The 11,098-nt window shown below is 35.4% G+C and overlaps 1 protein-coding gene across 1 annotated transcript; it reads left to right on the top strand.

The window, feature by feature from the left end:
- The first annotated feature begins 4,857 nt into the window (after positions 1–4,857).
- On the top strand, positions 4,858–7,193 carry LOC132110924 (epithelial cell adhesion molecule-like). The gene is made up of 10 exons (XM_059518029.1): positions 4,858–4,991; positions 5,116–5,185; positions 5,467–5,568; positions 5,768–6,026; positions 6,167–6,232; positions 6,325–6,388; positions 6,472–6,570; positions 6,652–6,852; positions 6,926–6,970; positions 7,060–7,193. Exons 2-10 carry the CDS (start codon positions 5,128–5,130, stop codon positions 7,084–7,086), a joined length of 921 nt encoding a protein of 306 aa, XP_059374012.1. The 5' UTR covers positions 4,858–4,991; positions 5,116–5,127; the 3' UTR covers positions 7,087–7,193.
- Positions 7,194–11,098: the final 3,905 nt, after the last annotated feature.

Genomic DNA, 11,098 nt, shown 5'->3' on the forward strand with positions numbered 1-11,098 from the left:
CTACAGGTTTTGAAACTGAATCTGATCAGCAAAAATGGGTCAGTCAAACTGCAAAGTGAAATAGAGACATTTCTGATAAAACATATTTAATTATATTTCATTTTATAATAATGTAACCAGTGTAACATTGCTATTCAATTACATTAGAACATCAATCTGAATTACAAGAAAACATCAGTTTCAATCAATTTCATCAATAAAACAAATTTAATATTTTTTTTTACAATATCAACCATTTAAAAGTTAACAGCCTATGAAAATAATTTTGAAGAGAAGAGGTAAGACACTCAAACCTTTCAATAATTTTCTTCAATAAAACATAGATTTTATTAAAAAAAAAATAACAATAACTTGATCAACTAGTGTGTGTGTGTGTGTGTGTGTATGCGATCTGAAGATTTTTATCAGATAAAGCGGTCATCATCAAAAATGCCATTCTCTTCACCACACAGTCTTCAAAACACATACACATGCCTCATTAACATGCACACACACACACACACACACACACACACACAAACATAGTCGAGCACACATAAACATCACATACAAACACATTTAGAAGGTACAATGTGAAAAAGGTGTCACAAATGCAGTAATACAATATATAAATAATTTTTAATAAGTGAAACCACCAGAATTTTAGCTTAAACTCAATTCAGAAGGCAGCCCATTTTAAGTGAAACGAATGGCTCATTTTATCTTTACACATTCAGGTAACTAACACTTCAGTAATTAAAAAACCTTTATATATATGGATTATTTAGCAAAATCAGCATTTAATCTCACAGAGGCCATAAAGAAATGGGTTATGAATCATTATTTTTTAAATATGCTCGTTTTTTATTGATTATCCACCTTATTATTGAGAAGTAAGATTGGATATGTCAGGCCACCCAGCTTGCTTTTTTCTGGCCTGCTCTCAAAATGAGGCATTACCCCTCCCCCTTAGCAACCTCAGACCAATGAAATCATTTGCTAAATAGTACTATTATGGCAACGGTTTGAAATGCTTTGCAGTCATTGGCTGTTAACTTTTAAAGAGATATGACACTCAAACCTTAAATGGCCCATTTTACCTGATGAAATCACCCTACTCAGCTGGATTTAATTGTTGAAGATTTGACGTGATCCTGGCTAGATTGTTAAATTCTTGGAAGCTCATCCTGGAGTTGCTGTCACAGCAGCAGGTCTGTTAACGTAAACCTGTTCGGGAGCCGCTTATTTCCCGTAAACAGGGATAGATTGTATCATTTTAAGTGAAAATTATACTGAAAGTCCCAGCAACTGATACTTTCTTACAAGTGTACCTTATTAAACTATTTTTTAAAATAGTTATTTTAATTTTGCATAATTAAAACAGTTGCATTTCTAAAATAAAACAGTTTACTTCAGCGTGAAAATATATGGTGCTTTAAGTTTGTGTCACAGAACAAAGTTGAATCTATTCATACATTGTTACAGTTGCATTTCTAAATGATTTCTAGTCAGTTTTAGTTAAAAAAAAATGCTAAAATGTCTAGATAAAAACTTTTATTATTATTATGATATATTAGTTTTATTATGAATTATTAGTTTTACACATAATCTGTAGCAGTTACTTTATCCATAAAAATAGACCGGCACAATTTTACTCACTGAAAGATTTATTAGTTGATGAATAATTATGTCATAATTTTATTGCAGTCATACACACATTACATAGCGTATCCCCACAGTTTGTCTGAGTCGTGCATCATGAGGATGGCTTTGATATAGATGGCAGGATATGTAGCCAATTCTCAAATCTCAAAATACTTTTATCATGCACAGTTCATTTAAACACAGTTGTTATGTCTTAAGATGGATATTATTGATTAAGAAACTTTGATTAATGCTGTCACGTATAACAAATCCACTTTAAAATTAAATGACTCTTAAATCTTGACATTGAAAAATACAAAGTTCAATGAAAAAAAGGGAATCATTTAAAAATAGTTAGGCTACACATTTTATTTATCAGTTAGATTGTTTATGTCATTTTACTCATTAGGCTTAATTATGTGATGTATTACTGCCAGCCAATCACTGCATTGCTGATCATGGTTTTGAGTATGGATATATCTGCCCTTTCAAATAAACATGACAACACAAAGTAATCTCAGACAACTTAATCCAGATATTTTAATTAAACCTGCTAACTTGTTTGAAGAACCAAATTAGCCAGAGATCTGTTATTAAAAGATCTGGTATCTGTCAAATCATCTGATGTATTAAGCCAGGTATGAACAACATTTGATATTAAGACTTTTAAAAATGTAACAAACAAACAGGATCACAGAAAGATAACAAATAAGAGCGCCATCAAGTGGAGATATGGAAAATAATAAAGAGAAACAACATACAGTGTTTGATTGTTATAACATATTTTCATTCAAACACAAGCAATGAAAGCTGATCAGAAAAAACAAAACAAAACTGTGTGACATCTTGACATGTGTGTGGTTTTTTTTATGAGAGAAAGAGAGTGATAAGTAGGTTGCAAATGTAAATCTGACACTAGATATTTCCAGTGTTGGTATATTTCCTGGTATGGGAAGTCGTGGTCTAATGGTTAGAGAGTCGGACTTGTAGCCCAAATTGTATTTGTCATGGGGGGAGTGAATGTACAGTGCTCTCCTCCACCCTCAACACAACGACTGAGGTGAGACCCTTGAGCAAGGCACCGAACCCCCAACTTCTCCCCGGGCACCGCAGCCAAAGTTTCTGCCCACTGCTCCAGGTGTGTGTTCACGGTCTGTGTGTGTGTTCACGGTCTGTGTGTGTGTTCACGGTCTGTGTGTGTGTTTACGGTCTGTGTGTGTGCACTTGGATAGGATAAATGAGGAGCACAAATTCAGAGTATGGGACGCTATCACTGTCTGTCTAGTCGATCTTTACACCAAGAGAATAGGTTTTACAACCATCGAGCTACATATATAAATGAAGTTTCAGATCCACAAAGCCACTGGTACATAAAAGACAACAAAACAAGCATAAATTCAGACATGAAGTTTTCTACGAGATGTTGTTAGAGATACTACAGAGAGCATGACGTCAGTTTCGATGTTGTTGTGGGTATCAGTCTGGAAGGGTGTGTCCATTTTACAAATTGCTCAGGTTTGACATGAGCTGTGCTTCTCATGAGGTCATAATGCCTGTGGGCTTACGCATGACAGAGATTAGAATATTCGACGCAGTCCAAAATTCATCACAAGTTTCCGAAGAAGCTTCAAGTTTTGTTTAATTCTAAACATCGATAACATACTATCAAAATAGTATTGTGAAATTCTCAGAAAGTATGGCTGGGGGATGGGCCGCTTCTGTCCAAACTTGTTCACCTGGTTTTCTCTGCATTCTTTGAGAAACACATTCAGAGAGAGAGAGTGTGTTGATGTCTTGAATGACTTTACCTTTAACACTGAATGTCTCATTACTGACCATTAACACTGTATGTGTATTTGTCATATTATTGTGATTGCTATTCTATCACTTATCTTCTTCTGACAGAAATATAAGTGGCGTGGCCTGTTTATGTTGCTAAATATATTAATAAACATGAATAGGGAAAACCCATTTTTGAGGGGTAACTTTTATGTTGCTAAATATATTAATAAACATGAATAGGGAAAACCCATTTTTGAGGGGTAACTTTTATGTTGCTAAATATATTAATAAACATGAATAGGGAAAAAACCCATTTTTGAGGGGTAACTTTTATGTTGCTAAATATATTGATAAACATGAATAGGGAAAACCCATTTTTGAGGGGTAACTTATTTTTTGCACAATATGTGACTTAAAATATCATATTATATTCCCACATCAACTATGCATGCAAGTGGTTTAGAACTATGCTTATCTCAAACTATGTAAATTATTGAATGAGTGTTTTAGCTGTTGTGTGTGAATTTATTGTGGTGATCAAATGTAAACAATTAATGTCGTATGCCATCACCCAAACCTGCATTTCATAATAATCATTTTAATTAAAAATGGTAAGAAGACAGAAACCATTATAATTAAAACAGCAAATCAACTTGGAAAGAAATATAAGCATAAAACATCCTAACAGTTATAACAGTCACTTTCACAAATGTCTATCCACTGTCCCATTTGTTCTACTTATATACACATTGAACAAGAGTACCTATTTGAATTTGATTTAGATTCAACTGTAATACAATATATTAACAATGATACGTTTTAATGTAATACTTAAGGTACATTTACGTTCTTTTATTTTGTATGATTTGTTGCCTTTTAAATATTTTTTTAAACATCCGTACAAGTTCTGTTGTTTATCTTATTAGACATTTATTCTGTAATTAGACTATTATCCGTTTGTCTTTTTCTTTCCTTTAAATTTTATTCAATATTTTGGTTCTTAAACTATTTTTAAAGTTCCCTATTAAATCTTTCTTTCTTTCCCTCTCCCTCTCTCTCTATTATGTATGCATACGACACTTTGAACCGTATTGTGAATTAAATGCAAGTAGTATATAGGAGTTACATATGTGGGAAATCCTGAATATAATACAATATAAATATTATAAAAATAAACGTGTCTAGTTTCGTTTCTAGTCTTTGTCATATACCTTGCAGCAAATACTGCAGTTTCACTTGCAGGTATCAGAGTTTGCATGTGTGGAGTTTCAACCGAAAATCTTGTTGGTGCTTCATATTTCCAAAATGGAGATAGGAAGTTTTGCGTTCACTCTCGATGAGTCAAGTCCCCATACATGGTCATAGACGGAAAAAAGGTGAATCTGTTTTAAAGTTAACTCCTCCCTTTCACACCTGACGTCACTCTCCTCCACAGGTATACATAATTTGACACCTGTTGCGCGTTTAGATCAGTCGTTTGGCGAGGGAGAGAGGATATCAGAGGGATTTATTCATTGTTAAACTCGAGTCATCTAAAAGCGGAATAACTCTTTCTGGTTGGATTTCTAGTTTTCCCGGAAGCTTCGGTAAGAAGACTTCAGTGTTTTACAGTTTAAAGACTAGTTTGAATTGCACAGAGATTCTGGAGATTAAAACATCAGTTCCTCTAACGGAGTGATTTACAACGCTGAAACTGTTTTTGTTTTTCAGTTCTTATCCATCATGAAGGTTTTGATCGCCTTGTTTGTTGTGGTGTTAGTGGATGTCGTCGCCTCACAATGTAAGTAATGGCTATTCTAGATATAATTAAAACATAAGCCGTTTAAACATTCTTTAAAAGGCAAGTTATATCCGGTTAAATTGTGACAAACTGTTCAACCGTAGTCATTTGGCAGTTGGGAGACAAACACCACAATGAGATCCAGGGTGTGGTTCAGTGTGTGCGGGTGGGGGAGCTCTACTTATACTGGCTTCCGCATTTCTACTTAAACCCATCTACCTAATAAAGTTTTAGTATTTCTAAAACCACTTTTTGTTGTTTTTTTTTTTTTTATCCAACAGGTATTTGTGACACAATGAAATGGGCCAGATGTGAAGGACCACCATGCCAATGTACTCTTCAGTTTTCTTCATCAATCAAGCAACCGATTGATTGTACAAAATGTGAGTTCTTTTATATTTGCTCCTAAATTGTACGTTTTCTTAACTGGGCTGTCAGTCTGGTTTGTGGCGTTTTGGTAACCCCACCTAAACTAGCTGAGCTTCAGCTTTTCTAGCTTCTACCAACAAACCAGGCAGGTTTTAAGTTTTTGTTCCTCCCATCAAGTGTAGTAAGTGTCTTCAATTCTCCCTGTACCCACAGTGGTTCCCAAGTGTTTCCTCATGAAAGCAGAGATGTATCGCGCCAGGAACAACCTAACCACAAGATCCATTGGTGGGAAACCTGTAGAAACTGCCTTTGTGGACAACGATGGCATCTATGACCCAGAGTGTGAGAGTAATGGAAAGTTCAAGGCAATCCAGTGTAACGGCACTGACGTGTGCTGGTGTGTGAACAGTGCTGGTGTGCGCAGAAGTGACAAGGGAGACAAGAACATCAAGTGTGAGCCTGTGGAGACCTAGTGAGTGTTGTATTAACAAAGCTGTTAACGGTGTTTTTCTGACTGCTGCACGTAGTTTGAAGTGTGGTTTGAATAGTACTGCTGTTTGTGGAAGTAAGCAAGACTAGTGAATTCTGACGATACCATGTTTTCTTCTCTAGCTGGGTTCGTTTGGAACTGAAGCATAACGTTACAGCTGTTGCTCTTGATGCTACCAAACTGAAGACGTATGTAACAATTGATTTCTAATGTCTTGTGGGACCATGAAAAATATGAAGTTCTGCTCATGTTTTGCTTTACTGATGTTACTCCCTTACAGTGGGATTGCGACTGCTTTGCTGGACCGTTACAAGTTGGAAAAGACCTTTGTGTCTGATGTTCAGGTAAGAATTTACTGATGTTATTGAACCCCTCAACTTGGTGCTTTCAGTACAGAACCTAACACGAACCACCTCCTCTTTTCCAGTATGACAAAGATGGTCGTCTCATTGTTGTGGATGTCCAAAAGGAAAAGGGGGAGCGCATTACAGACCTGTCCCTCATGACTTACTACATGGAGAAGGACGTGAGTCTCATTTTGGTTTCTTATCTTCATACCAGGTGTTATGTTGTAACTTGATGTGTAACTAATGTGTCTTTTTCATAGATCAAAATTAAGCCCCTCTTTTATGATGAAAGCAAACCATTTGACATCACTGTTGAGGGAACAAAGGTGTCCATGGAGAATGTCCTGGTGTATTATGTAGATGAAGTGGCACCCACCTTCACCATGCAGAAGCTGACTGGTGGCATCATTGCTGTCATTGTGGTGGTCAGCTTGATTGTGATTGCAGGACTTCTGGTTCTGGTGAGAACCATACATTTTTCAAGTTTCGTTTAACTTGATCGGTGCTTGTCTTAACTGTTTTTCCTCCATTTAGTTCTTCCTAGCACGGCGACAGCGGGCCCAGTACAGTAAAGCGCAGGTTCGTTCTCATTTCTGTATGTTCCAAACTGTGTGAGTTCTTTGCCAATAGAAATCTAGCTTTTGTAACCCATTATCTTGTTCTTGCAGCCCAGAGAGATGGAGACCATGTCTTAAAGCTAATAACGTCTTATGTACCAGAGTCTGAGACTGGGATGTGCCCCAAGCTGAAGCTTAAACCTGCTGTACTCAAATTTTATTTTTTTTTGCGACATTTTCATGTTCGAGATACTGTCGGTTACATGTGGAGTACGGTTTTTGTTTTTAAATGTTTGTTACATTTTTGCTATTTAATGAGGGCTCATTTTCAATTGGATCAATGTTTTAACACTGTACAGTTTGTGACTTAAGTTTTTAATAAAATATGTTTTGGTGTTTAAACGTGGCCTTGCAAGTTCTTTAAACTCTGGCATATACATCAGGCATACAGTAGTCTAAATGCAGTTAATCAGTCTGAACTATAGTTGGTCTATGTATTGGTCTTGCTAAATGAGAAGGACTATCCTAGCACAAAACGATTCCTAGCTTTTGTTTGCAACCACATGATTTGTCCTTTTCAGCCCAGGGCAAGTTGAGCTGCACAGGTTCTCTGCCTTATGAGATTCACCACAGAATTCAAATCTGATGGTGACTTGTTGAATCAGACTAGTTTTAGTGTGACCCTTCTTTTGTCCACATCAAATAATGCAGTGTCAAATAGACAATTTAGTTATGCACTGCAAAACTATTTCCTGCAAATGTGAGACTTCTGATTCATTGGTAGCATGCAGTAAATGATAAATTGTTTGCACTATAAACTGCTAAGATTATGACCATCCAGTAAAAATGACAGTTCTTACAATATCAAGCAGAAAACATACTTGGGGGGGGGTAACTGAAGTGGAGTTACAAATGGTGGTATGTGCATTATCCCAATTTCTTTTTGACTGTGCATGTTTTTAAATGATACAGGGCCTGTAGGGTCTACAGCACTTCAATATGTGAATTTCCACAAACGGTTTTTGTTCTTTCAAAATTTAAAACCAAGAGGCTGTTTATTAACTTGAAACTGCAGACCATTCAAGTGCAGAGAAAGACTAATAATTAAACCTGTGAGAGCCGTGCACGGAGCGGTTTGAAATACAGGTCAGACCTGTTGATCAAGTTTCAGGCAACAAAGTTCCTATATCATTGTGGTATGACTTATGCAAAATTCCAGCTTACAAAGACCGCAACCTCCTCCCACGAACCAGGAAGCTGTTTTTACTCCAATTCTGTTTCGCTTGAAGAGTTTCTCAGGTTTTAACAGGAACATTGATGAATGACCAATGTATTCGTAATGAAAAGCTTTCCCACACTTCTTAGTAGAAATGGCATGTTACAACGTGTACAGAAAACAACTTGCCAAAGATGTTGCTGCATTAATTTTGTGTGATCTAATGGAACTTTTCAAGGTTTTATGGAAGCGGCCAAACAAAGTCAAAACTAAATCTGACTTATTTTTCTGAAGAGAAATATCCAAACAATAGCTTTGGCTGGCACACCCTTGCCTTGAATTCTTTGCCTTTTCAGTGTAGTTCCCCTATATATTTCCCTTAAGAGCCTCGAGCGTTTGTTCCTAAGACTAGTCGAGACAGGTTTGGGTGGATCACATGTTGCCCTCCCCCATCCACACACATACACCTGAGTTGGAAGTCATATACAGACTCTAGTGTTTCCATGGCAGAAAAGGAGGGATCAAATGACAAAGCCTATCAGAGTGTGGGCCATGGCAGGGAGGGACGTTTTCACGAGGACGGTTCACCTTCATCTGTGCTCCAGTTCACATTGTCAACAGTGTTTAAAAATCACATAATTTAGTTATTTAAAGCAATGTGCAAAAAGCAGTACACTAAAAATCACTCAATTCCTATCAATCAAGTCAATATTTGGAAGGTTTTGTTACATCTTTGGCTTTAGAGTATATAAGTCATAGTTTTCATCAGGTGTTTATGGAGATCACTAGATACTCGGCATTCCTGCTGTAACAATAATATGAGTCAGAGCTGGTAAAACCAGGAGGTAGAGAATTACGAAACTTACAATATTATTCAAAGGGAGAATGGTTCCATGTAACATAGCATAAGTGATATATGGATTTTAATCAGTGTAATGATGTGAGGCAGTCTGCTATTAGAACAAGAAGAAATGATCACATAAAAACAATGTTGTGTCAAGTAGGAGCTTGTGACATGGGGAGAATATCCAGTTTTTAATTTCACTGGATTGGGAAATTAAGAAAGAGTGGCAACCGAGGCAACAAAACAAAACAGTAATTTGAGTAATATGTAAAATGAGTTTGCATCATCAGAACACTGATGGCAGACCAAATAATCATTCATATGCTCTACATAAAAAAAAAAAAGAAAAGAAGAAGCTTGGCATGCAGTCATAAATTGCTGAATCTGTGTTGTATTCGTAAGAAGTGCATGTATCATAGATGCACCGCTGTTCAAAAGTTTGAAATAAAATGCTTATTTTTATTCAGTAAGGACACATTTAATTGATCCAAATGTGATAGGATATTTCTAATGTTAGAAAATATTCCCACTTTAAATGAATGCTGTTATTTTTAACTTACTGTTTATCAAAGAATCACTGTTTCCACAAAATATGAAGCAGTATAACCGTATTTAACATTGATAATGATAATAAATGTTTATTGCAAAGCAAATCAGCATATTATCCTGATTTCTGAAGGATCATTTGACACTGAAGACTGGAGTAATGATGCTGAAAATACAGCTTTGCATCACAGGAATAAATTGCATTTTAAAATAATTTAAAATTGAAAACCTTTATTTTTAAGTTAGTAATAATACTTTATAATATTACTATATTTTTTACTGTATTTTTGATTAAATAAATTGATTTAAACAGAAGTGTACTTGAATGAATTTCTTTCAACCAAAATATATATCTATTACAATAAAAAATAGATGTATATATAAATTAAAAAATGTCCTTTTTGAATAAGAGCATTTATTTAAAGCTGTATAATAGATAATAATTATAAAAACTACACTTTAGAAATAAATAAATACAATTTGCTATGACATTACCTGTCATACACTTTAATGCTTTGGTTTTCAAAACAAAACAAAACCTTCTAGTTTTTTTCTCCTGCAGTGAATCTCTGTACAAATCTAACACCCAATGTTCAGTACACCAGTACAACACGCACTCTCAAAACACCCCAGCCATCTTACAGTAAACTCCATGTTGACTTCTAAAGACCACACATGTTTTTTTAGTAACGGACATCCTGCTTTTATCGTAATCCTTGCATTCTTTCTACATGCTTCAACATGCTAGCGTGAGATGAGATTTCAGTGTGGAAATTTACATAACTCTAGAGCTACACATTCTGCGATCACACGATCATTCTGAGTCACATCAGTAAGCCAGCACATCTCTCAACAATGTATGACCTACATATGTTGTGTACTTCATATAATGATAGAAGGAAACGTGTTCACGTAGTGTTTTGAGTTTATATTTTAGATGAATTGCCTAAAAACTAAACCCAAGTGTCTGGGTGAATCTCAAGAAAAGTTTTACAGTTCTGGTCATATTTCATACCCAAATCAAAGTTATTTATTGTTGGCTTATGGAAAAATTTAAATTCTTTCACATTTTCATGACAATAGTGCACATTTCAACCAAAAATAACATTGCAATGATGCATAATTAAAATTAAAAAACAACAATACTCAAAAAACCGAAGACCGAAGGCAAAAGGGCCAACAAGTGCTAAGCATCTCTCGGGGAACTCCTTAAAAGACTGTTGGAAGACCATTTCAGGTGACTACCTCTTGAAGCTCATCAAGAGAATGCCAAGAGTGTGCAAAGCAGTAATCAAAGCAAAAGGTGGCTACTTTGAAGAACCTAGAATATGACATATTTTCAGTTGTTTCACACTTTTTTGTTATGTATATAATTCCACATGTGTTAATTCATAGTTTTGATGCCTTCAGTGTGAATCTACAATTTTCATAGTCATGAAAATAAAGAAAACTCTTTGAATGAGAAGGTGTGTCCAAACTTTTGGTCTGTACTGTCTATATATATATATATATATATATATGAAAATGGAGAATACCACTGAGGA

This window comes from Carassius carassius, chromosome 30, assembly GCF_963082965.1.
Source record: "Carassius carassius chromosome 30, fCarCar2.1, whole genome shotgun sequence".
In the NCBI taxonomy this organism is placed as follows: Eukaryota; Metazoa; Chordata; class Actinopteri; order Cypriniformes; family Cyprinidae; genus Carassius; species Carassius carassius.